This window comes from Garra rufa, chromosome 20 (genome assembly GCF_049309525.1).
Source record: "Garra rufa chromosome 20, GarRuf1.0, whole genome shotgun sequence".
NCBI classification, from domain to species: Eukaryota; Metazoa; Chordata; class Actinopteri; order Cypriniformes; family Cyprinidae; genus Garra; species Garra rufa.
The window spans coordinates 37,221,096-37,248,920 of NC_133380.1; the positions used below are offsets into that span (position 1 = coordinate 37,221,096).

The 27,825-nt window shown below is 36.5% G+C and overlaps 2 protein-coding genes across 3 annotated transcripts in view; both read right to left on the minus strand.

Moving 5' to 3' along the window:
• The window catches only part of abcc10 (ATP-binding cassette, sub-family C (CFTR/MRP), member 10), a 40,631-nt gene extending 31,992 nt beyond the window's left edge, over positions 1-8,639 (minus strand). Inside the window, exons 1-4 of the mRNA XM_073826294.1 lie at positions 8,586-8,639; positions 8,122-8,344; positions 4,759-6,136; positions 1,575-1,802 (exon numbers count right to left, since the gene is read on the minus strand). Coding sequence (XP_073682395.1) covers positions 1,575-1,802; positions 4,759-6,136; positions 8,122-8,309 — 1,794 coding nt within the window. The 5' untranslated portion in view covers positions 8,310-8,344; positions 8,586-8,639. The remainder of the gene's footprint in view (positions 1-1,574; positions 1,803-4,758; positions 6,137-8,121; positions 8,345-8,585) is intronic.
• Positions 8,640-10,931: 2,292 nt separating this feature from the next.
• Positions 10,932-27,533, minus strand: sp2 (sp2 transcription factor). Of its 2 annotated transcripts, none has more exons than XM_073826088.1 (8): positions 27,499-27,533; positions 26,198-26,274; positions 22,126-22,887; positions 16,214-16,411; positions 15,849-16,134; positions 14,398-14,584; positions 12,797-12,990; positions 10,932-12,701 (listed from the first exon to the last, which is right to left on the minus strand). In XM_073826088.1, exons 1-8 carry the CDS (start codon positions 27,503-27,505, stop codon positions 12,601-12,603), a joined length of 1,812 nt encoding a protein of 603 aa, XP_073682189.1. In that variant the 5' UTR covers positions 27,506-27,533; the 3' UTR covers positions 10,932-12,600. The 2 variants fall into 2 exon arrangements, with proteins under 2 accessions (XP_073682189.1, XP_073682190.1); XM_073826089.1 differs by lacking the exon at positions 27,499-27,533 and adding an exon at positions 26,524-27,484.
• Between the last annotated feature and the right edge of the window lie 292 nt (positions 27,534-27,825).

The window sequence follows — 27,825 nt, forward strand, 5'->3', positions numbered from 1 at the left end:
TTACATACTTGCAAACACTGCGAAATCTATTCAACCAGCAGCTGTGCACGCATTGTGGTGGCAGAAAAACACTGGTAACAAGTGGAGGGAAATGAGTAAAATCTAGGAAATAAAAGAAAAGATGTATTGCTGTGCCTTTGGATGTCAGAATAAGAATGCAATCATTTTTTATAAAATACTGTCATCAAAAACGCCATTTGAAGCTAAACGCAGACAGACTAATTGATGAAACCTGCTATGATTACTAGGAATGCACCGAATGTTCGGCAACCGAAATTATTCGGCCGAAAATAGCAAAAAAGCTTGAATAAGCGAAAAGGCCGAATAAATTATATCGAACAATGACTTGTTCGATATAAAACATGCCAGCAGTGTGGAAGCATTTAAAACTGTCCAAGAAAGATGCAAAATGTTGTCTAATACATGCACAAATTGTATTTATTCTGACGGGGCTGCGTGAGCTCATTAGCAAGGTTTCAAAAGGAAAATCTGCGCTGCAGCGCAATGAGAATCATTCATGAATCTGTCAGCAGAGGTGCGGGTTTCCGCCAAAATAAAAGTCGACATTCATCAAATGTTAGTATTGTAATTTAACTGTTGTTCTGTAAAATAAAATAAAAACGTAACACAAAAATAATGATAACAATCATTACAAAAGCTCTATTAAAACATTTATTATAACATTCTCCTTTGCTCAGCAAGGCTGCATTTATTTGTACATTAAAAACACATGCCTGATTCAAGAAGGGGGTCTTAAAAATGGCCAAAGAATATTATTTGACTAACTTATTCATTTTAAGTTAAATTGTGCTTTGTTAGTAGGCTATAATGTCTCCTAGAATGTTAAAAATGTTCACTGGTAAATAAATATTTTTAAATTGTTGTTTTGTAATAGATTTTTTTCTTTGAAAATCTAGACAAAACTGTAAAAAGCAAACATTGGCTAAATAGTTTATGCAAAGGTGAAAAAAATAGGCAAACACATGGGGGAAAAACACGAATAACCATGTTCGGTAATCGGCCTTCGGCTCGACGTGTAATTTTGTTCAGCTTCGGCAAGGAATTTTCATATCGGTGCATCCCTAATGATTACTCTGCTTTAAAAGCATAAATTTCATTAACAATTTGTCTAAAGTAATATTCAAATATACAATTCAAACGAAACATATTGTATTAAAGTTACAGCAAGAAATACTATTTAAAACTTATAACATTTTACATAGCGTTTATTTTATCTCACAATTCTTATGTGTTTTTCTCAGCAAGTTTATATCTCCTAGTTCGGACTTTGTAACTCGATTTAATTCAACAATAGCAAGTTTGTCAATTCTGAGGAAAAAAAACTAAAGTGTGAGAAAAAAGAGAGACGACGAGCTGATTAGAATTAAGAGAATAAAGTCAGAATTTTGAAATATAAACTCAAATTAAATTTTTCGTATTCTTTTATTCTATGGCTGCTTGAAAACTGTCTTTTTCTGCCACCATATAAGCTCCGCCCACAAAAAATGTCATCACTGATTGCAAACACCGAACTGGTCTGTGAGAGCTGGATTATTCTAAAGTGACCTACACACCTTTGCAGCGGTGAGATTGTTTCCTAGCAGGACGTATGTGATGAAGGTGAGGATAGAGATGACCACGGGCAGAGCGGCCCAGGTGTAAACACACACAGCATCCAGGTACTTCAGAAGCTTCAGGCGATGTAGCTCTTTTTTACGGACGTCCACAATCTTTTGAGTGAAGTGCTCCTCCCAATTATAGTACTTCAGGACCCGAATGCCAAAGAGGATCTCTGTCATTAGCTTGAGACAAAAAGATATTTAGATATTTAATCACCCCGAAACTACACTACAATTTAACCCTCTGGGCCTCCTCATTTAGGGGTCACACTTGGCTCCCTCGCGGTCAAAAGTGACCGAAGCCTTAAAAAGTAACTTTTTTTTTTTCTTCAGGAAAATCAATTAAATACATTTTTTTTTCAATAATATTTTGTGATTATTATTTAGAATTTTGAGCATTTTTTATGAATCTGTGCAATATTTATACAGTTTTAATGAACAATTTTTTTCCCACTAGAATTATTATTATATTTTTTAATTTAATTATGTATTTATTATTTTTCAATAAATACAACATTTCACATTAAAATAGAATAAAAGCATTTAAAATCCATTTTTATTTTCAAGATTACTTTTGGCAAGGTTTAGATATTTTTTGATTGGATAAATATCAGGTTTTGCATTTTTCTGCTTATTTCTGTGTGTCTGTGTGTGTGTCTGTGTGTGTGTGTGTGTGTGTGTGTGTGTGTGTGTGTGTGTGTGTGTGTGCGTGAGTTCTGTACTTTTGTTATTTTAGAGTGTCAGTCCTTGCTTGCTGAACACTTCTTTTCAGCACAGTGGCTGATTTGTAGCTTGTACTACCAAAAGATTCTCTGAATTATCGCATTTTTTCGTATTTCCCATTCATTTCCTATGTCGGTCATTTTTGACCGCGAAGGAGCCAAGTGTGACTATTTTTTTTTTGACCCTTTAACATTTCTGAATCATGTCACTAATTTTTTTGTGTACTCACATAGCTAATGCAACAAAAGTCACCAAGTGTCATCTCATTCTGATGAAGCTACGATTTTTAAAAATTCAAAAAAAATTTCGGTCAAAAATGACCGAAGAGGCCCAGAGGGTTAAAAGAAAAATGTGATTTTTTTTATTTGATTAAAAGTACAGTAAAAACATTATTTATACATAACAATAACATTATTATAATCTTTAAAAAACTGTTTTGTATTTTGATGTACTTTAAAAACAAAATTTATTTCTGTGATGACAAAGCTGAATTTAACACATGAAAATTGTCACATAATCCTTCAGAAATCATTATAATATGCTGATTTGCTCCTCAATAAACATTTATTATTATTATTAGTGTTGAAAACTGATATATTTTTGATTAATAGAAAGTTCAAAAACAGCATTTATTCGAAATAGGAATCTTCTGTAACATTATAAATGTAATTACTGTCACTTTTGGTCAATTTAATGCAACCTTGCTAAATAAAAGTAATAATTTCTCTCTCTCTCTCTCTCAAAAAAAATAAAAATAAAAAAAAATAAAAAACTTACTGACCCCAAACATTTTAAACAGTAGCCTAATTACTTAAACCCAAATTTAAAAAAAAATGCATTAACCCCTTAAGTGTTATCCCCATCATCATTTCAAGTATGAAAAAGAAAACTCACTGTACCTATTTTTTCGCCATTAAAACTTCTTTTGATTTTTTAATGCATTTTTCTGTCACAAATGTCAAAATTTCTCTGTCAATATTACTACTACCACAAAATAACCACCAAATATGTAATCTTGAGACTAAGACCTTTCCGACAATATGTATTTAAAAAGTTTTGATTCTAAAAGACCGTAATACATTTTTTCTAATATGACACTTAACACCGCCCACTAAAGAGGAGGAGATCGCTAAAAGATATTAAAGTACCATTTACATGGTAACAGGATATACGATTTCAAAATGGTTTTCACAGGATGAAATTTAAGCTTTTAAATTATATAGAATTCAGGGTTTGTACTGATACTGTTAAATGAAATTCCAGAACTTTCAAGGACTTTTCAAGCACTACTTTTTTGATTTTCAAGGACTTTAATCAGAGATCTCCCTTATCAAACAAAATGTCTTCTCTTTCAAATTCTAAAAAAAGATAAATATATATGATTAAAAATATACTAATAAAACAAAATGGCATTTTTGGCTAAACCGTTCTGAAATCCTGATCTGAAACAAATGATTCGCCATAAACGCTCCGAAGTCCCGAACTGAATCAAATGATTTGCGATCCGCGCTCCGAAGTTCGAATCTAAAGCAAATGATTTGTGAACCTGCTTCAAAGTTCCTATCTAAATCAAATGATTCACGACCCATGCTCCGAAATCCCGATGTAAATAATGATTCGCAAATCATCATTTCAGATCAGGACTCGGCACCGATTGTGAATCATTTGGCTTAGATCGGAACTTTGCATATTGCGAATCATTTGATTTAGACTGGGACTTTAAATCGCATATCGTGAATCATTTGATTCAAAATCATTTAATTCACAAAATGATTCATGAAGTTGTTCCAATCTAATCCAAATTATTCGTAATACGCGATCTGATTGGAGTGTTTGGTTCAATTCATTCTGAGTTTCAAAAAGCTCACTACAAGCTTTTTCAAATCATTTCAAGCGATCATTTGATTTAGACTGGGACTGATTTGAATCATTCAGTTCACAAAATGATTCACGAACCTGTTCTAATCTAAAAGTTTTCCAGTCTAATAGTTTTTCTAGTTTCGAAAATCTTAGTTTCACCCTTCACTACAGGCTTTTTCAAATCATTACAAGTGATGACGAAATTCGAATGTGAATGACTCCTTAATTTGATCTGGCTTTTGCTAGTGAATCACTTGAAATAAATGACTGAAGTCATGAGTGTGAATCAACTGAAGTGGTTCCAGAATAAATGACTCAATTGATTTGGTTCATCTTCAGCAAAAGCATTTTACCATTTACTCAGCAAACTATCAGTTCTGCTACTGTATAATTCAAACACTTTTCAGGTACCTCTTCAGGAATTTTGCTATTTTCAAGGTTTTTCAAGGCCTTAAATTTCAAAAAGTCAAATTCAAGTTCTTCAAGCACTTTAAGCACCTTGTACAAACCCTGATCATTAATGATGATTATTAAAATATATGCAAAACAGTCGCACCTTCACTCTTCCATCCTTGTGTAGCAGCATATGTTTATTGTTTTCCAGAATTCGGGATGCCAGGACTTTATTCAAAGGCACGAGCAGCACGGCCACGCCCACTCCTCCTAAAAAGGCCACGCCCACCTGTAGGTAAAGCAGGTAAAGCGCGAGGACGAACTGGAACGGAAGACTCCAAACCTCATGGAAGCTGTTGAAGAAATTAACCACCCGGTCCGTGTCGGTGCTCATGAAGTTGACCACCTCGCCCATGTTGAAGCGAGCCAGAGCGGATGCATTGACTTTTAGGGCTTTGCTGTAGATAGTGGAAATCACAGCAGCCCGAGCCTCCAGTGCAACCTTCGATACTTCATAAACAAAGACGTTCCTCAGCAGGGCAGCGAGAAAGGTACTAGCAAAGAGTCCCGCGGCACACCACACACCCTTGCTCAGCGGCGCCCCCTCCGTCTCCATGAAATCCACTAATCTACCGAGAAGCAGGGGTCCTGCAAAGGCTAGCATGCTTGCTATTAACTTCAACACGCCTAGAAGATAGTAGCGTAGACCAAAGGTCTTGTGCAGCACCTGCAGGAGCTTGACATCATGTTGCGCTCCACCTTCACACATCCTCTCCGGCTCGGCCTCACTCCAAGAGTTGTCCTGCAGGTTTCCTCTTGGAAGCCGATCCTGCCTCTCAGGTCTTTCCAGACCTCTCGGATGGAGGCATTTCTGCCAGCACTGGTAGAACCGGAGCGTGACCGCTTTGGTACGTAATCGATGTGGAAGCTGAAAGACGTCACACGGCCTCTCCAGCTCTCCTCGTTTGCCTCGCCTGAGCAAAGGGTTCAGCCACAGGTAAAGGAGTCTGGATAACCAGCTGCATCCATCCTCAGCTACCGTCACGCCTCCGTCGGGCTCAAAGGAGACAATTAACGGAGCTACATCTTCTGCATTACAGGACAGAAGGTCTCTTTGAGTTCTGTAACAGGGAAAGATATAACCCAGCAGGTAGACCAGCACCAGAGCAGCCCTGGTTACCGTCAAAGCTAGACGGACAATCTGCAGTGGCTGTGACTGTGTGACTCCAAGGTGGTTGATTTCTTGGATGTAAGCGGTGAGGATAAAACCTAGATTAGGTATGGAGAGAACAAGCAGCACAGGAAGCAAAGCAGGACCTCTGGTTCTTCTGTACATGGATCTTTGTAACGCCAAAACGGCTCCAAAATGAACCAACCAGGCCAGTACCCCACATCCATCGGCTAGGACGTCTAGATAAATGTCTGGGGCTTGGAGCTGAAAAGCCAGGACCAAGTCTGCTATAAACAAGAGAGCCATCAGGAAGGTTGATGTGGCCCTGAAGCCCCAGCCAATGGGAAGGGAGGATACAATATGGCTAAGCCTGTGGGTAATAAAACAAGGATTATCAAGGCATCTACATTATTAACATAATGAAAGTCAAACCATTTGAAATCTATAACATGATGTATTTCTGAGAGGGATATTAAATTTGGAGATTGGATCATAAGCAGCTTTCTGTTGGTCACACAGTGAATCCATGTAACCAACTTAAACCCACTGCAAAATCAATTCGCCCTCATGTGAAATTCCGAATTGTGTGGATTCCCATTGAAATTACTACATTTTGCCCATCAAAATATATTAAACAATGGTCAATGTGACTGTACCTATAGACTAAAAACTAGGGATGTAACAGTATTATCAATATGGTGGTATCAAACAAGCAAAACTGTCTCAATATCATCATGGTAAAAAAAAAAGTGTTGTTTTTAAAAAATATTAAATTCTTATTCTAACAAAAGGTCTTTAAAGTTGTGTTTTGGATCATTTTGCTTTGGCATAGTATTTGTCAAACAAATTAAAACTGAAAGCACAATATGGCTTAATACCTTTCTCAAGTCTGTTTTTGCTTCGTTCAGGCGATCAGTTCGTGATTCAGTTCACAGTGAATGAATGCAGTGAACTCGTTTATTGGATGTGCTGAGAGTTTAGTGTGCATTTGGGAATGCAACGGCCAACCTGTTTTCACTGAAGCTGGAGTTTTCCATCAAAATAAAAGCTCTACTGCCATTGCATTAAAATAATAGCTTAAAAGTGCAGTATGTATTGCTGACAGCTAGTGGTTTAAATGGGTAATGTTACTGCAGTCCAAATTTAAAAATATCTCTTTCAAGTGTAGAAATTTTTATAGTTGAATTTATAAAAATTCAAAACCCAGTTCAAACAGCCCCTTGATTCTTAATACTGTCTATGCTTTTTTGTTTAATGATAGTTGTTCATGAGTCCCTTGTTTGTCCTGAACAGTTAAATTGCCTGCTGTTCTTCAGACAAATCCTTCAGGTCCCACAAATTCTTTGGTTTTCCAGCATTTTTGTGTATTTGAACCCTTTCCAACAATGACTGTATGATTTTGAGATCCATCTTTTCACACTGAGAACAACTGAGGGACTCATATGCAACTATTACAGAAGGTTCAAACACTCACTGATGCTTCAAAAGAAAACACGATGCATTAAGAGCAGAGGGTGAAAACTTTTGAACATAATGGAGATGTGTACATTTTTCTTATTTTGCCTAAATATCATATTTTTTTCCATTTGGTACTGCCCTTCAGAGGCTACAAAGGATAGTCAGATGTTTCCCAGAAGACAAAATAAGTTAAATTTGCCATAATCTTCAAATTCAAAAAGTTTCCACCCTGGCTTTTAATGCATTGTGTTTCCTTCTGAAGCATCAATGAGCGTTTGAACCTTCTGTAATAGTTGCATATGAGTCCCTAAGTCCTAAATGTGGAAAGATGGATCTCAAAATCATACAATCATTGTTGGAAACATCTCAAATAGACAAAAATGCTGGAAAAACAATACATTTGTTGGACCTGAAGAATTTTTCTGAAAAACAGCAGGCAGTTTAACTGTTCCGGACAAACAAGGGACTCATGAACAACTATCACTAAACAAAAACACACAGCTGTGGATCATTCAGGTAACAACACAGTATTAAGAATCAAGGGGATGCAAACTTTTGAACCGAGTCATTTTTATAAATGTAACTATCATTTTGACCTCAACTGTATGCTGATTTGGTGCTCAAGGTTTCTCATTATGGAATTTCATATTAGTACCAATGTTGAAACTGCTTGTGCTGTTTAGTAGTTTTATGAAAACCATGATTCTTTGTACATTTACTTGAAATGGATGCTATAATGTTACATGTGTGTAACATTATAAATGTGTTTACTGCCCTAATTTAATAAATTCATCCTCACTGAGTAAAATAAAAAAAAAAAATCATACTCACAACAAACCCTGTATTTCAGCATATGCTATTTTTTAAGTGCACTTCATATAATAGTTTTACACTCACCTGGGCACACTAATGTAACAGGCACTAATGATTGCAATAATAGCGTGTGACAGAGATCCCAACAAAAGCTGGTTGACACAGGGACTGATGGTGCCATTCTGCCACACAGGAAATGGTCTGTCCACATCAGTGTGACAGAGCTCTGATATGAACTCAGCTGCTCCAAACACACCTGTATTTCCCCCCATGGTCTTCTGAAGACCCCGAGGGCTGAAATACGGTCCTGGGACGAAAAGAAAAGTTTAGATGTCAAACAAACAATAGGTGTGTGACAGCACTTTTGAGCATCATAGTTGTTGCCCAGGTAGGCAGTTCAGTAGGTTTTAAGACACAGTCAGAATATGTTCTAATTATTGTGTTTCAGCAGACGGCAGTGCATTTGGTAGCTGATTTTGCAACCTTATACTTAGTAGGAAGTTTCTGCTAACATTTAAGTGTAAATGTTTGTGCTTTCTGCTTCCTACCTGTGATTTATCAGCAATGTTGTTATTCTCCAAGCATCTTGAACGTCAGCGCGGAGAGTGAAGCGAAACTCTGCTAAGGCTTAGTAGTCAGGGTTGCCAGGTTTTCACAACAAATCCCGCCCAAATGCTACTCAAAAGTAGCCCAATGGCATTTAATGGTCCACCAGTAAAAATACACGTTTTTAGAGGGGTTCCCCCTGTACAGTTCACATTCCAGGGGATAAAGATAACATTATTGGGGTCGTTTTAACCCGCGGACGTGAAAAACCACCCGCGGCAACAGTTTTGAAGTAGCCCAACTCCGCGGGAAAACCACGGACTTGGCAACACTTGTAGTAGTGTAACTCCCTTTCAAAATAAAGGTCAGCTTCGTATTTTGTGAGAACAGCACGCCGAAAAAAGATTTTTTATTTATCTTCATGTAATTCCAAACCCGAAAGAAAGATAGACAGAATGTACAAGCTGTTTTTTTTTCATATAATGAATGTAAATGGAAACTGGAACTGTAAAGCTGTTAAAATCAGGAAAAAATTATGTGTGTGAAGGATGTTGAGGACGAATCAGGAAATTGTTTTAAAGAATTGTGAAAATGTGGTCAGACTCGATCTATGATAGAAGGAAAAGCTTGTAAACATGTAGAGGTTACGTTTATATAATAGTAAAAACAGTAAAATTGTGAAATATTATTAAAAATAAAAATACACTTTTGTAAAATATTTAAAAAATACTATTTATTTCTGATATGCAAAGCTGAATTTTCATCATCATTCCTCCGGTCTTTAGTGTCTCTTCTAATACAGTTGAGGTCAAAAGTTTCAGAATCTGCTAAATGTTAATTATTTCACCAGAATAAGAGGGATCATACAAAATGCATGTTATTTTTTATTTAGTACTGACCTGAATAAGATATTTCACATAAAAGATGTTTACATATAGTCCACAAGAGAAAATAATAGTTGAATTTATAAAAATGAGCCTGTTCAAAAGTTTACATACACTTGATTCTTAATACTGTGTTGTTACCTGAATGATCCACAGCTGTGTTGTTTGTTTAGTGATAGTTGTTCATGAGTCCCTTGTTTGTCCTGAACAGTTAAACTGCCTGCGGTTCTTCAGAAAAAAATCCTTCAGGTCCCACAAATTCTTTGGTTTTTCAGCTTTTTTTGTGTATTTGAACCCTTTCCAACAATGATTATATTTTTTGAGATCCATCTTTTCACACTGAGGACAACTGAGGGACTCATATGCAACTATTACAGAAGGTTTAAATGCTCACTGATGCTCCAGAAGGAAAAACATTCAACAAACAAAGAAAACATTATGCATTAAGAGTGAAAACTTAAACATTTTTGAACATAATAGAGATGTTTGCATTTTTATGAAATTTTATTCTGGAAGTAAACTACAAATACATTTTCATGACCTTTCCAGTCCGTGTGTTTCCATTTCTTTCAAAAAATATCCAATCATAATGCCAGAGTTTTAAGATTTCAGTAATATACGTGGCATTTCCAGGTCCAGAAATTGCATTTCTTTCATATATTTCCCTGGGTCTTCATAGACCAAATGAAGTCATTTTAACATCAGGCCCATTTGTGAAATTCTACTGACGCCTGAAGAAAGACTGACATTTGAATGAATGTGTATCTTATTAAACAATATGTGATTTTTGCCCCAAACCCTGGGGCATAATAGCAGCAAAAAATTAATCATAGGTACTACACTCTTAAAAATAAAGGTGCTTCACGATGCCACAGAAGAACCTTTTTGTCTAAATGGTTCCATAAAGAACCTTTAGCATCTGAAGTGGCGAAAGAAGTTTCTTCAGATTATAAAACGGTAAGAAAGAGATGGTTCTTTGTAAAACCAAAAATGGTTCTTTTATGGCATCACTGTAAAGAACCTTTTAAAGCACCTTTATTTTTAAGAGTGTAGTCTGTTGTTGGCAAATTTAACAGGATTTTAAACACCAAATTTAAACCCCTTACATCCAAAGTTTAACCTCCTGATGTTAGTATATGGGCCATTCTACAGAACTGGTGCAAACTGCTGTCCCACAAATTAAAAACATATTCCAAAACTTTCTGAAAATGAGAATTAAATGCACAATTTCCAGAAATGTTAATATGAATAGCTCATGTAATTGTTTCATCTTAAAATTTTTAGTTTAGTCAACTTGAAAATTTAAGTTACTAAAAGTGACAACTTGGATATTTTAAGTTGACTAAACAAAAAATTTCACCAATTTTAAGTTGAAACAACTTTTTCTTTTTTTTTGTTACAGTGTTGTCATGATGACAATTGAAAAACAGAGAAACACTCAAGTGTTTTTTTTTTTTTTTTTTTTGTTATGCTTTATTAGGTGAGTGGGTGCGGTGGTCTGACTGTAGAAAAAGATAGCAAGTTCTCTGGTCTAAGCTCCTCAATACAAGTTATACAAACACAGGGTTACCTACCGATTTTCAAAGCCGGGGCTCTTTAAATGTGGGGTTTATCAAGGATAGATAAAGAAGTTTTTATTCTGTCAAATCAGATGTAGGTACATGAACCAAAAAATTAAATTATCCACTCAGTGAAAACCCTGAATTTGGTCAGTGCACATAAATTGGCATTTCTTAACACTTCATAAGTTAGACAATGAAAAAAAAGCAGGTCTACAAATGCAGTTCCCTGGAAAAAGACAAATCTCTTTAAATATGGGGTGCTGCAGACTAAGGCAACTTTTAGTCAATAAAAAGGGTAATCTATTAGTCTTCGATATTATAGGAATGAAACTATACAATGTTGTTTTTTTCCTTCTCATTTACACTGTACACAGTCCACGTCGTTCATGTTTGGCAACAACAGCCAATACACATTTGTGTAACAATTATCCTACATTTTACACCCAAATACAACAGTATGAACTCAGACACTATACAAACATACATAAGCACAGATTTTCTTTTCTTCTTCTTAAGGCCTCTTTTAGAGAGCTTGGACAAAAGCTTAGATGAACTTAAATGGAATGACTGCATATAACTAACCATTAAATCCATCAGCATGTAACCGCTTTACATGTACCTTAAATTAAATAAAACACTTCAACTGGTATAATGCAACCACAATTTTCATCACATTGCGTCCTGTTTGGTGAGATACTTTGTCCCGCTTTTCACGAGAACATTAACATGAGCTCTTATCTACATTTTTGCGAATGGACACATTTGCAATCTTTTAACAAAGACACAACCTGCATACATTCAATAAATTATTCCTTATTTTATATAATGACGTGGCGAGTTCCAAGATATTTCCCCTCCTGTTTATCTTCTCATGATTGTCTAATGTGGACATGTACGTAAAAACCAAAATATTAATTTTCCAAACCTCCACTAATATTAAAAACAATCAACCAAAGTTATACAAAGTTTCAAGCTTCTGTTTAAAAATTCCAAAGCTGAAAAAAAAAAAAATCATTAAACTGAATATAATTTAACTGGGTCAAAGAGTTTGTCCAAAGCGTCATTTTTGTATTCAAATTTGCCATAGTATGTACAAATGTATGTTTGTATGTATGAAAACAAACATTTACACAATAAAAGCCAGGAAACACTGTCCGTTAGCTGCTACACTTCATGTGAGGGGCTTGGTTTAGCTAAAACAACCAAAAACATACATGTGAAGTATTGTAAATGAGGGGGGAAAGTAACTTTGTTTCTTGCTTTTTTGGCTGGAGTGTCTGTTGGTGCTCAGACAGACGTCTTTTCTGCTCCGTGTAACAGAGAAATCAGCCAAGCCATCCATTTATCGAAGTTGTGGGTCACACTTTATAGCCAACCAGCCTCCCTTTGCGGATGAGGGTGAGTAAAAAGTGGACAACGGGAGTGTAGTTTACCCTGAAACCCTCCCGGGCCACGTCGAACACGTGAAGGTGGGTTGACCTCTGTTTCCTCCCATCCTTTAAGCCCCGGGAACAGCGTTTTTCTTTCTTCTCCCTCCCCCAAAGTTCTCGAAACCCTGTGAAAGACGCCGTTCACAGGCTCTTTGTGTTGATGTGTGTTTTGTAATGCTTCGTGAGGTGGTCACTCCGCATGAAACGTTTCTGACACTTATTGCACTCAAAACGTTTGTCTCCTGAAAACAGACAAAACAAATAAGGTGAATTAAAAAAGTGAGGCATCACACTTGTATTTTGTGCATGTGTGTGTTTGGAGCTGGCATACACATACCCGTGTGTGTCCTGGCGTGCCGTTGCAGCTCGTCGCTGCGTGTGAATCGTTTTCCGCAGAAGACCCAGCTGCACACGAAGGGCCTCTCTCCCGTGTGCAGTCGGACATGCGCCCGCAGGAGGGAAGTCTTTCGAAAGGTCTTTTCACAGCCTGCTATGTGGCAGATGTGTTTTCTTTTCCCCACTTCTCCTGGCCTGCAACAGGCAAAAGTGATTTCGGACACTTTTTGAATTTTAGCCAGTGTGTGGTGTGTATGTTTGGGCATGAAAAACATCTACAAAGTTACAAATCTGAAAGTCCACACCACAGGTAGATATTTAGTTAAAAAAAAATCCCTTTTCAAGAACTAAAACGAACGGCTCCTTTGGACTACAGAGTTTGTTTTCCGCATGCAATGAGGTCACAATGTAAATCCCACCTACGGAAATTCAAATTGTTGGCGGGTAGGGAGGGACTATTTTTTTTTTATAGATAACAGCAATAATTATAGCATTAGAAATAGCCTACTGTTACTAAAAAGCTTATGCACATTGGAGGACTAATCAATACAGAAAGCTAAAAAATGATTTTGCTAATCACCAATATTGTTAGTGTAGAGCAGCAGTGGCACAGACCTTACATCATTTGTTAAACACTGTATATAGTAAACAAAGTTTAAATATCTACGTTAAAAATAAAAAGAATAGCCTGATACAGATAATAAAGACGAATAAAATCAAACTCGGTGTTAACCAACAGGTAAGAGGAATGTTCTGCAGGAACACACGTTCAAGTTGATCAAAGTCACGTTTCTTTATATAGCGTCTGATATTTATATTTCAGATAATTACACGCTGTTATCCCTTTACAGTTCCTACTCTCCATACATATGTGCACTACATGTTGTCTTTTAAACCTAAATTTACCATTGAACGATATTCCAGCACAATGAATGTTTTTGCGCTGAGTATTAATTGTCTCCCTCTCTGCGTTGCAGCTGTCTGATGCTCATTCAGTAAAGATTTACACTTAACACAGGCTGCCAGGATGGACTTTTATGCAAAAATGGAAATGCCTTTGTGAATTTCTGACATTTACAGATAAGGATATGACTGTAAACTGAAAGTTTTCATGCTGAGGATGCAAACGAATCTGTCAAAGCGCCTCACAGGTTGTCCATAGAAATGCGTCATTCAGTGCAGCAATTTGACACGACCCTCTGAAGTTGTACATGCACTGTGGGCGGACCCGATTAATCGATAATGAGAATCATTGTCGATGATTTTCATTATCGATAATAATCGATTTTGTTTATTTTTTTAGCCCTAGATTATTGTGATGTTTTTATCAGCTGTTTGGACTCTGACGGCACCCATTCACTGCAGAGGATCCACTAATGTACAAGTGATGTAATAATTAATTTCTCCAATTCTGTTCTGATGAAGGCCTGAGAGTAAATTTGCTGAAATAAAGTTCAACAAGCTTGCATTGTTGGGAGAGCTTTTTTTTTGTGGTATGAAATTATTATTGTGATAAACAGCAATATCGAATGATATAGAAACATTTTGGCTATATCACCCAGCCCTATTTTAAAAATGCCATTATATTTAAAGCTATCCCACCTTTTTTCAGCATCTTTGCAGTTGGGACAGGTGCAGGCCATGCGCCGTTTCTTCTCTCCTGGCTGACTCTGCAGTTCCAGTGCGAGTGTCTGTGTCTGTTCCACCTGCATGGTCTGCGTCTGTGTCTGTACACCGCCCAGCTGCAGACCCGCTCCTGGAACCGTCTGCACTGTGAGATGCTGCTGGCCTAAAAGACATGAACACATTAAACAAAATGCCACCAAGATCATGTTTACATCATTCACAATGCATCACTCCAAGTCTTCGAAAGAGTTAAAGGGACGGTTCACCCAAAAATAAAAATTACCCCATGATTTACTCATCCTCGAGCCATCCTAGGTGTATATGACTTTCATTTTTCAGTCGAATACAATCAGAGTTATATTCAAAAATGTCCTGACTCTTTCAAGCTTTATGATGGCAGTGAATGGTGGTAAAGATTTTGAAGCAAAAAGTGTATGAATCCATCATAAAAGGTGTTCCACATGATTAATAAAGGTTTAAAAGGTACACGTTTGTACCTAAATGGTCTATTTTGGTACCTTAAAGGTACATATTAGAACCTAATAGGTACAAAAGTGTACTTTTTGATAGGGATGCACTGAAATGAAAAATTTTGGTCGATGCCGGACAAAATTAAACACTGGACCAAAGGCTGATTACCCAACGTGTTTTTTTTTTAATGTATTTTGCCAATTTTTTCACTGTTGCATAAATGTAGCTAAAATGTGCTTTTTACAGTCTTGTCTTGCTTTAAAAAAGGGATTTAAAGATTTAAAAAATACTACTGGGTGGATTTTTATCATTGTAGGGTGGTTGTGTACACAATCTGCCAACACGCATTAATGTTCAAACAACATGTAAAAGTGAGTTTTGCATCCGATGACCCCTTTAAAGGAGAAGTCCGGTGTGATATTGACCTAAAGTGTGTTGAATCGTTATACCAAGTGTGAACATATCTTGCATATCTCATCTCGGTTTGTGTCCTGCAGTCTGAAATCTGAGGTCAGTTAGCCGATGCTAACAACAGGTTGTCAATGAGAGTGAATAGGGCATCGGAGTAGCCATGTAAATAAATCACTGTTTTCTGCCATTTACGAGGCACAAAGTAGCTCCACACTTCATTGGTAGACTTCCAAGGGCCCTGACATTTAAAACGAGACATTGAGAACTCAGAAAGTGCCTCGTAAATGGCAGAAAACAGTGATTTATTTACATGGCTATTCCGATGCCCTATTCACCCTCATTGACAACCTGTTGTGAGCATCGGCTAACTAACGCCAGATTTTGCACTGCAGGGCACAAACCGAGATGAGATATGCAAGGTACGTTCACACTCGGTATCATGATTCAACACACTTTAGGTCAATGTCACACCGGACTTCTCCTTTAAGTAAAACAATCAATTATAAGTTTTCGCATCTGTTTGTCGAAACAAAGCACTCACTCACCTCCAGCATTGGTGATTGTTACAGGAACACCCTGCACCTGTACACCATTTATATTGATGGTTTGAACTGCCTGAGCAGCAGAAGCTAGCTGGGCTGCGTTCAGTGTTATCAGACCCCCTCCAGCCGGGGCAATCTTAGGGAGAGTCCTTTCTTTCCGTGTCCCTGTTTGAGCCTTTTTAGTGACCACTGCATGTGTAGGGGTGCTCGTGGGTGTTGTTGGTGTGGTAACAGTTGTCTCCTGTAGCTGTACAGCCTGCCATTCACCTGAGGCTGTTTTAATCAGCACCTGGGAAAGCAGAGCACATGCATGACATGTGGACTCTAAATTAATGATAAATCATAAAAAAAGCTGTTTTCTGACGTACCTGTGTGGGTTCTGGGGTGACTGTCTGTCTCTGTGGTACAGGGGGAAGGGTGGCAGAGGCGGCCTGTACCACTTTTAAAGCCTGCGGGGGGATCTGAACGACCTGCTGATCTGATTTCTGCTGAAGCAACTGCACCTGCTGCACCACAGCAGGCTGACTACCCCCTGGACTCTGCACGATCAGGTAATTATTTCCTGCCTGGGACAGGAAGACATTTTTAGGGATATACGCAATCAACAAAAACAGCTGCCTGTATACTTCATGGGTGAATTACATAAAACATATCATTATTTATAATTCACTCAAAACAAAAAGGTCAAGCTAATTTTAGGAACATTTCATTTGCATTGTGACATTATTGACAAACATATTTTCCACCATTTTTTTTTATAGGGTCAATAGTGTTGACTAAAACTAATACCATTACAACACCGGTATTATTTGAAATTAATTCTGTTAAAAAAAAAAAAAAAAAAAAAAGAATATTAATTTTAGAAGTTTAAAGGCACAATATGTAAAATATTTTGATTAAAATATCCAAAACCCACCAGAATAGTATTATATATTTTGTTGACTTATGTACTTACATTACACCCAAATGTTTCAAAGAATGTTTAAATCTAGAGAAATAAGAATTTAAGCAGTGTAACAGACATCAAGCAGCTTTAATTTCTTGTTTTATTTTGTGAAAAACATGGAAACACTAAAGACGCTTTACTTGGTTATGCGTTGTATTAGACAGATGACGAACACATAGAGTAGCATTATAACAGAACTTTCAACACACTCAAATGTATCTAGTATAATAAAATAGCACTGTTTTACCCCACAAAGACATGACTGGAAGGAGCTGAAGCGGTCGACTCTGGCATAATAAAACCTCTGCTGCTCATCAGTCATTAGTAATCGTTCAAGCAGCCTCGTTTCTGTATTTTTTTAGCATTAGGACAATTTTGATGAAAGATTTTGATCTACTTCAAATGTTGACTACTGTTTACTGTTGTCACGATATAAAAAACCTTAAAAAATAGCATGTTTTTCAGCATAATATCATTTCCAATTAGGGATGTAATGCTATCAAAATATCACAATATGATAATATCTGATATGAAGTCCACAATACAATTTTTATTGCGATATTTAAAAAAAAAAAAAAAAAAGACATTTTGTACATTTTAAAGTTAAATTGTCCCATCTAATGCACTTTAAGAGTTCAAAATTAAAAGCTCTAAGCCATGTTCTTAACTAAGAAAACTTAAACCAGAAAAAAATGGACTTGTACCTGAACTTTAAAGAGGACTCAACCCTCTTTTTGGTTGTGATATACGGTCTCAGTCTAAATTACATTCACACTGATGTTTTAGAAGCCAAACGAAGTAGAATATAATGATAATAACAACAACTATTTTATTATTGTTATTCCTGACATTAATAATCATGAACTGTAAAACAATTGCACTATAAAATAAATGAAAATTTCATAGGTATATTATTTTTGCCTTACACTACAGTAGGGAAATTACAATACTTCCTTCTTGATTTCTACACTTGAAAGAGATATTTTGAATTTGGACTGCAGTAACCTTATCCATTTAAACCACTAGCTGTCAGCAATTCATACTGCAATTTTAAGCTTTTATTTTGACAGAAAACTCCAGCTTCAGTGAAAACAGGCTAATCTAGTGAAATGCTGTAATCATCTCCCATGAAAATCAAGCATAACTAGTGGCCGTTGTGTTCCCAAACACGTGCTAAACTCACAGCACATGCATTAAACAAGTTCACTGCATTTATTCACTGCGAACTGAGTCGCTCTGAGGCACGGAAAACACCGGATCATGAGCTGATCGCCTGAATTAAGAGCAAACTTCACTTTGAAATGCAGCGAAAACAGATCTGATGAAGGGATTAAGCCATATTGTGCTTTTGGTTGTAGTTAGTTTGACAGATACTGTCCCAAAGCATAATGGCCCAAATCACAACTTTTAAAAAAACTTTTATGTTAGAACAAGAAGTTTAAATATATTTTAAAAACAACACTTTTTTGCTCGTCATGTGATACCACAATATTGATAATGCCATTACATCTAGTGGTTGACCGATGTATCGGTTTTGCCGATTAATCGGCACCCATAGTTGACTGGCGGAACTATCGGTTATCTGCAAAAATCCATGCTGATAGTTTTTCCGGTTCTGTCTGTTGCTAGAGCGCTGAGAAGGTCCTCATTATACAGCAACGTCCCTAGTCTGTTATTAGGGCTGGGTATTGTGACCAATTCTGCGATTCGATTCTTATTTTTATGGCTTCGATTCGATTCAATTGTGATTTCGATTCGATTCGATTCAATATCGATTAGCTATCAACATTTAATTTAAAATGTTCGTTTTGCAGACATGGGATCCATATTTTGATATAAATGCTGGTAACTGAAACTCTGCACTTAAGTTTATTACTGAAATACACATCTACATTAATAATAGGGTGCATTTTATTTTAAATGAACACTGTAACAAGAAGTCATAAATATGTGCATCCATTGTACACCATGTAAACAAACTGCAAAATGCACATTACTGTAAAAAAATAAAAAGACTGTAAATGTGCAACAGTGAAATCTATTAAGATCTTCAAACATGTTTAAGAAATAAAACATTTTTCTAAATTCAAAACGTTCAAAACAGGCCCATCATAAAGCCCTTGTCTGCGTATACAAAACATTCTAACTGTCCATAAAACTAACAGTTCTTAACTACAGCCTAATCATTTTTGATCACCAGATTTTTCTGCAAAAAAAGCAGCTGATGGTGACACCTTCAGGAGGAGAGGTGAATATTCATATCCTCTTAGGTGAAGCATGCGCATTAAGAATCGATTCAGGGATTTCCCAAATCGATATAGTTGCGTTAAACTGAAGATCGATTAAAATCGGAGAATCGATATTTTTTTACAGGAGAGTGGCCTCTAGTGGCAGAAATCACTGACAGCACATGCAGTTTATTTAGACACGACACTGCATGCTGCACACAGTGGGACACTTCAAAGGCGGATTTAAAACATCGACAACGAAGCGTTGTGTACACAGTATACTGTAGTGCATGTTTTCATATCATTACTAAGTGATTAATTTGTTGACTAGATGCTGCATTAGTGAAGAAACGACAGCAGAATTCTTTTGCCTATTTGGTGATCAAATAAACTCTTGTAGATCGCTGCTTGAATTGAACGCGATGCATCCGGTGTGTGTGATAGGCTACCAGAGAGCTGTGAGTTCTCCTAGACGTGGAGACATTAAGCTTTGACACATGCAAATAAATCTAACATTTACTTGTCTGAGTAAAAAATTTACTTGTCCGGGACAAAAAAAAAAGCCTTTTTGTTTTGGCGGAAAATGTAATCCATTCTGAAGCAATAGTCTTATCACTACTCTATGAGGTCTTACTTTAATCAGCATATTTGTGAAATTTGCCTTATATTGATTTCTAGGACACATTTTAATTTTATAATGGACAATATTTTCCTAACCTTACTAAATGTACTAGGGATGCACGATATGAAATTTTTTTACCGATCCCGATAGCCGATAATTAAGTCCTTCTTGTGGCCGATACCGATACGTTCATATTTTTATATGATAATTTTGTGCACCCAGGAGAATACAAAATCTGAGATAAACTAATGAAATGTATATTACTGTATATATCTGGGTCTAACAATCATAGCTAACATCAGTCCTGACTCTTCAAAAATGTTTATTTTTTGTGTAAGGCACCACAATTCTAAATAAATAAAATGCTTTGACATTTGTCAACCTGGAAAAAATGAAAAGTGCATCATGGAGTAACGTCAGATGTCCAAATGTCCGTTAAAGCTTCTTATTGATCATATTGATCAGATGATGACGTATTACACGCGACAAAGTCCGAGAGTCATTGCAGTTTACAGCTGCAGTCACTTGCACTCGGAAAGCAGATGAATCTCAGATAAACCAGACTGATTGATTGATTTACCAGCAAGAGTACTTTATCGGATCGGATTTCATTTATTTATCGGAGCAATAAAAATGACGTAATTTTTACCCATATCGGTCGATAATTTATCTGTCCGATAAATATTGTGCATCCCTAAAATGTACGTCATCTTTTACATCAATTTCATCAATACACTCAGTTAGAATAATTAGACTCTGTATGGTTGTTACCATTCAAATTAAATCAGTATCAACAAACTCCATCTTTCCACTGCACAGGAAAAACCGAACCTGCATCGAAAGTACCATTGAAATGTATTTACTCAGACTGTTTAATGAAGATAAGAGGTTCCAAAAAATGCATTTACACAGTAAAATTACAAATGCATAATGTTATAAGATTAATGTTTTACTTTTTAACATATAAATCTGAAATGTTGGAAAAATGCAATACTTTTACAGGGTATATGCAGGAATCCTAAAGGTAATTTCAATACCTTTTTAAGACTGTTCAAAGACGTTCTCAGAAAATTTTAAGACATCATCGCCACTTCAAGTTCTAATCAGTAACAAACCTTTAACTTAATAAACAGTTGTTAATAAACAGTTGTAGTTAAATAAATCAATGGAGCACAACCATGCAACAGAACTCAGATAAGCTCGGAAACTTCGCGGTTGTTTTCAGCGACAGGCTTCAGCCACTGTTTAAACTCGTCTTTCTCCAACCAGGAGTACGCAAACTTACATTTTCCCATTTTGCCGTCTGTTTTGCTCTATGGTTCCGCTACATGTGGAGAGCGTCACATCACCTTTTCGCGTTTGTCGCAAATTACGTGACATCACCCGGACGCGCCCCGGCCTGAACCAATCGCGTGGATCGAGCACGCCGTTGTTAATATTAGGAGGAAAATAAATATGTTTATGCTTTTTGGAGTCAAACACTTTGGACAACGCTTGAACAAAATTTAAGACCTCGTAAAAACGCGATTAAGACTTTTTAATACCTTTTAAGGGCCTTCATTTTGTCATAATTGATTAAGACCCCGGGGACACTATTTTAAATATGAAACCAAACAACCAGTAGGTGGCAGTAAGTCACTGTCTTAATGAGTGAGTCACGGATTCAATTATAGACTGATTCAACCAGTTCATTCATTGACACACCCAATTATTTAAAAAATGCTGAATCATTCAGTACTGAAACACCGCTGTGTGTTGCTCGGAGATTCGCGAATGGTTCTGCTGTGGCTTTGCTTAGAACTATTTTCGTTAGCAAAAACAGTCAACGATGTGTCTAAAATGTAATTCAGTTAATATTAACTAGTTTATTAAACTACTGTTGTATAAAATCAATGTCACATTTGCAATCGTAATGGTGCTTGGTCGTGTGATGTTGTCTACCTGTATCATGTGTTACATACAATATTTATATTTTTTTTCTACCACAGTATGTTTGTTCATGTTTGTTTCTTTGTGTGTGCTGTTGCGCCTATTAGCTTTGATTATCCGTGAGTCTGTTTTCAATCACCGTTTAAACTGTAAGTAATACAATAAGCATAATTTTCACCAAAGTTTTGGTGCTGCGTTAGTTATTGTTTGTTATTGATGTTTTAATCAGGTTACTTGTCCGGTCGGGCAAGTAAAATTTTCTTTCCCTTGCCCTTTCACAAAATCCACTTGTCCCGGACAAGCGTTAATGTCAAGCCCTGCCTATAATATATTTTATTTTGGGGTGAATAGGATCAGTTTTGTACAAACAAAGTAACTGAGACACATGGAACAACATAGAACAGTGTAAACAACAAAGGTCATTTTGATGTAGAAATCTGTCAGATGAGACAACACCCAGGAAACCAGCAAGTGACAAAATTTCACAATTTTAAGCCAAAGCACTACAGGTTTTTTAAGAAGCCAAAGCAAAATAACAAAAAAAACCACACATACCTGAATAATGTTGTCGGCTGTGGTCTCTATTAGCAAGGCTTCAACCTGTTCAGCTACAGGTGGCGGTGAGGCCGGTTGAGGGGTCGGGGTGGGTGGTGCTATAGCCACCTGTCTCTTTCTCCCCCTCTTGCCCTTTACCGGAGCAGCAGCAGTCTCTGTTACAACGTGCGCTCCTCCCACATCACTCGTAGTAACATTAAGTGGGAGCGTGAGTCCGCTAGGAAGCCGTACAACATTAGCATTTAAACTGGCGTTATTCTGCCGCCTCTTCTGGGAGGACGGCTTGATCGCCACAGTCTTCTGCTGAGGGGCCGGCGCCGGGGCCAGAGGTGGCGGGGCTTGCGTGGCAGCCTGAACGGTGACAGGTGAGGTGATAATGGCCTGGTTGGTTCCGGGGATGATCTGGATCTGTCCTCCCTGAGGCATCATTTGAATGGTCTGAGAGCCCTGGAACTGAGGAATCACTTGGTACTGGATGTTGGCATTGGATGTGCCTGCTGGACGTGAAGGGCTCTGGATAGTGAAGACAATAGGGCTGGCCCCCGACGAACCAAGTCCTGCGGGCAGCTGGATAACATTTCCTTTCGCCGAGAGGAACCCAAGGTTTTTGGGTGGAGCCGGGGCGATAGGGGCGGGCTTGATGGGGTGCAGACGGCGTGTGGTAGGTTGAGACGGCGGCGTGCTGACTGGGGCCTGGGCAGCTGGAGGCCCGATCTTACTGCAGGTAGCCGCTAGAAGTGCCAGCGGGGAGGGCTGTGAATCCTACATGAGAGCAAGCATGTGAAAAACTATTAATTGCGACAAAAAGAGACTAGGGCTGCTCGATTATTGCAAAAATCATAATCACGATTATTTTGGTCAATATTGTAATTAAATGAATTAAATAATGATTATTTAACACGATTATGACTGGGTCCAAAACTTGTGATTAATTTTAAGATAGCAATACAACAAAAAAAAACTGAATACTTTTATGCAAGTCTAAAGTAGTCCAACAGCCTACCACAGAAATTGAATGTAATTATTTGAATGTAAAGTAAAACGGCGTCTTCACTGTAAGAATTAAATATGCTTTGTTTCTTATTAAAACTACAAAAGTCCTTCATTCAAGAGCAGTGAGTGATTTTTCTCTTTGTATTTTTACGTTTTACTAATATTAAACAGAGACGGCAGAAGGAATATCATTTGTAGCCGCTTTAAGAGCCACACGGATCCAATATACTGTTACACAATAATTTCATTTCCAACCGTTTATGATCATTTAAGACATAACTGACAAGGGTTTACATCAATAATCACCAAGCGCCTCATTTGAAATATTTGTGCGTATTTGACCTTGAGCTAAAAGATAACTACATGTCCGTGTTCTGCTCCGTCTCTGAGCGCATACATAGAACAGCGAAAGCTGTCTTTCTCGCTTTTAAAAATATAACATCAAAAAACATTAATTAATCAAGCATGTCCCATTATATGAAAGTCACGTTACATCATTTTGCATGTAAAATTAAGCTTTTAAGCAGCGCACCACTAGAAAGGGGTGGAATGTGGCAGAATTATCGTTTTATCTCGATTACTGTATTTTCATGATCGTTTGAATTTAACTTGAAATTAATTAAATTAATTGCACAGCCCTACAAGAGACTACTACAAAAGACATTATATTGGCACAGCTATGTAAGAAAATTGCTTTTTGGGACAGCTGTCAAATATATTTAAGGCTGGAATACACTACATGACTTTTTAAAAATCTGAACAGGCATCATACACACTTACAGAGTCTGTTAATAGTTACGGGCATCATACACTAAACTATCACACATTACCAGACTTTCCAAAGAAAAACGCATGCAGAAACACGTGCCTTGTTGCTAGGAAAAGTATATGAAATGAAAACAATGTGTGTTTTAAAAGTGGCTCTGGCTCAACTTGTTTGATCTCCAACGGCCGAATGGATTTATAGTCTAAAGCTAAAAACAATCTGTGTCTGTGCCCATCATACACTACGTGTTATTCTCAACATAAATTTGCAGACTGGCTCTGACTAACATTAACTTGTCCAGACTGTAAATTTGGGGCGAAAATCTTGGCAAAAGTCATGTAGTGTATTCCAGCCTTTAATAAAGACGAGAAAGGTTTGGTGTAGGATTTACTTTGAAACAATTTTCACTTAGAAACTATCGAGAAACTGCTGCTATTAAAGTTTACAAATAATTACAGAGAAACAGTAAATGTAACATTTATGAAGTAGAAAAATTAAAAAATTGTTTAATTTATAACTAAATATTTGAGTGTGAAATGAAGCAATTAAAAAATCTGAATTAAGTGTTTCAGAGTAATAATATGGTTTAAAAAAAAAAAGAAGTAAAGGTTTTACATTTAAAGAACATTTGATGTAATTTAACTCTTATTTTGAGTCTGTCTTTAAAATACACTACCCGTCAAAGGTTTTTCAACAGTAAGGTTTTTTTTTTTTTAAGAAATCTCCTCTGCTCACCAAGCCTGCATTTATTTGATTCAAAGTACTGCAAAAACAATAATATTTAGAAATATTTTTACTATTTAAAATAACAGTTTTCTATTTGAATATATCTTAAAATGTAATTTATTCCTGTGATCAAAGCTACATTTTGATTTTCATCATTACTCCCATCTTTAGTGTCACATAATCCTTCAGACATAATTCTTATACGCTGATTTGCTGCTCAATAAACATTTATTATTAGTAGTACCAATATTTAAAACAATTAATATCTATTTTATATGGTACATTAAAAAACAAATTATGCATTTAATTTTTGCTTCTTTTTTTTAGGTCCAGGGAGCATAAGCTTAGTAAACAGTCTATTGTATCTGATAATTTCAAATTCATTAAGTAAACGCAAAAACATTTCATTTTCAAGTTTTAACTGTCACATTAAATAAATCAATAAAAATAGTAAATTACTGAGTTTACGATTAAAATTCTGACTGTTACCATGTTATTGGTACATCCACACCCTTTATATTAATTATAAAAAAGTAGAATTTAAACTACATTAACTATAGCAAAACCATCATATTGAAAGATTTTTATTTCAATATTTTTGAGACCTTTCATTATGTCGTAATATAATTTGTCTATTCAAAAGATATCTATAAGAACATACACTACAGTTAAAATTTTTTGAACAGTAAGATTTTTAATGTTTTTTAAAGAAGTCTCTTCTCCTCACCAAACCTGCATTTATTATTTATGAATTTTATTTTTTAAATGTAATTTATTCCTGTGATTTCAAAGCTGAATTTTTAGGATCATTACTCCATTCACACGATCCTTCAGAAATCATTCTAATATTCTGATTTGCTGCTCAAAAAAACATTTATTATTAACATTTATTATTGTTGAAAACAGCTGAGTAGTATTTTTTCTTTTTTAATAAATAGAAAGCATTTATCTAAAATAGAAATATTGTGTAACATTATAAATGTCTTTATCTTAACTTTTGATGAATTTAAAGAATCCTTGCTAAATGAAAAAACGGAATGATATAGTGTATAATATTACAAAAGCTTTTTATTTCAGATAAATGCTGATCTGTGTATCTTTCTAATCAAAGAATCCTGAAAAAATGTACTCGACTGTTTTAAATATTGATAATAATAAAAAAAAAAAAATCCTTAAACAGCAAATCACCATATTAAAATGATTACTTGAAGAACATGTGACAATGAAGACTGGAGTAATGCAGCTGAAAATGTTGCTTTAATAACAGGATTAAATTAGATTTCGAAATACATTCAAATAGAAAACAGTTATTTTATATTAATGTCAAAATTGTACTGTTTTTGCTGTACTTTGGATCAAATCCATGCAGGCCTGGTGATCAGAAGAGACTTTAAAAAACATTCAAAAATCTTAACTTAAATCAAAAACTTTTGACTGGTAGTGTATCCTCTAAGAATAGCCATTAAAGGTAATTTCATTTAAGTGGTTTAAATGACTTGTTAAGATTTCATTGACAGCTTGAAAATAATTATTGCCTTATCAATTAAATATTAGCTCATCCCTAAAACAGTCTAAAAATAGCCTTACTTGAGAAGTGTTGGTGGAGGGCTGAAGATATTCACTGGGGCTGACTGCGACAGTGGTGGCCATACTGTCCTTTTGATCTGTGAGAAGAATATGAATCTATTTATGCAAAGAAAACACCCGAACTCTCCATTTGTGATTTCCATTTGAGAAATTATTAAATTATTCTGTTCTTCGATTGCACTGATCACAGTATTGTGATCAGTGTTTGCACAGAAACTGGAAATAATGAACAAATCCGCTGAGCTGCTCTTTCAGTTCACACAAAATAAACAAAACATGAATGGCATGCACTTTCGGTTATGACAGCATAGCTAAGGAGGCGTTACCTGTGATAATCTAAACCCTGGAGAGGAGTGATTCAACGGGACAGGGTTTAAAACTCAATCCACTAATAGCACACTATGAGATGTTCTCAATCCTAGTCCTAAAGTGCTGGGCTTCTCCAAAACCAGGATTTAGAGCTGCTGCTCTAGAATATATACATCTATGGTAAACACCCAGCACTGACCCCATTGACCCCGCATGTACCAAGATCTCAGATCCCAACCCAAATAAACACTTGATGTTATGGTGCTTGCTAATTGGCTGCCAAAACTAAGAGTTTATCCACATTTATTCGAACGGGATCAAAATCATAGCAAGTCTAAAAAAAATTAGACCACAGTGATTTATCTAGCATCATATTCAACGCTTTTCTAACTTTACTACATACAGAACTTCCTCTCATAACAAGCTGAAAACCAGGACACAACCGCTGATAACCAAACCTTGTGTATTTACAACGAAATTCGTAGTTGGACGGGGGAAATTGTGTTTTTATGGATGTATAAAGGAAAAATGCAGTTTGGTTAAACCTGCAGGCTGAAACCAGCGGCTAACGCTAACAGGCTAAACGTCAGAAGCCTGCAAGTGGTTGAGCTATGCTAATTGAATACTTTAAATATTCTATTGAACCTCACTTTGTATTACGTTTTAATCAGTTTACGTTTTTCTACGAGCATGCAGTGCGCTACTAAATGGTTATTCTGTCTGCGTGCAGACAGACTCGAGAGTGCGCTGATGGAGGAGGAAACTGCTGGCTTAGCATGCTAAAGTGCTAACTAGCCAGATAAACTATTCGCTGCGGAAAAGAACCCTGATTCCGGAAGTGTGCATTTGCTAGAATCGCCTTGCTACGCATGATTTTTAAAACTCATGCGTGCTAGCTACGATACTAAATATATATCGGCTCATTCGCTCAAGAAAATGTTTAAGGAAAGTAACATAGTAATATAAACACCAACGTTATAATTCCTACCCACCGCTCATGACGACATTCACTCTCCGTGAAGCCTTGAAGAGCCCACACGAGATACCGCCCCACCCGCGCCCTCTGGCCAATCAGGTTGCTTGTCAATCAGCGCCAGCTCACGGTTCGGACCAATCATAGTACAGATTTGCTCTGATTGACGTTTGTTCCGGCCAATGAGGTAAGGTAGTATTTCTATGACAGTTGAAGGATATATTTTTGGCCAATTGATTGTCGAGTTTTCGGGAGAAAGGCGGGCGTTGTGGAGTAGTCAAAATAATAAGCCGAGCCAATAACACACAGGCTTGAATTTCACTGACGTTTAGCTCGCCCAGTTAGA

What these genes read in the sequence shown, in the direction of transcription:
- sp2 (XM_073826088.1), bottom strand. An exon ending in CAGCCGACAACATTATTCAG is followed by an intron (nt 16,412 to 22,125) that starts GTATGTGTGGTT and finishes TTCCTGTCCCAG; the next exon opens with GCAGGAAATAATTACCTGAT. An exon ending in TGCAAAGATGCTGAAAAAAG is followed by an intron (nt 12,991 to 14,397) that starts GTGGGATAGCTT and finishes TGCCTGTTGCAG; the next exon opens with GCCAGGAGAAGTGGGGAAAA.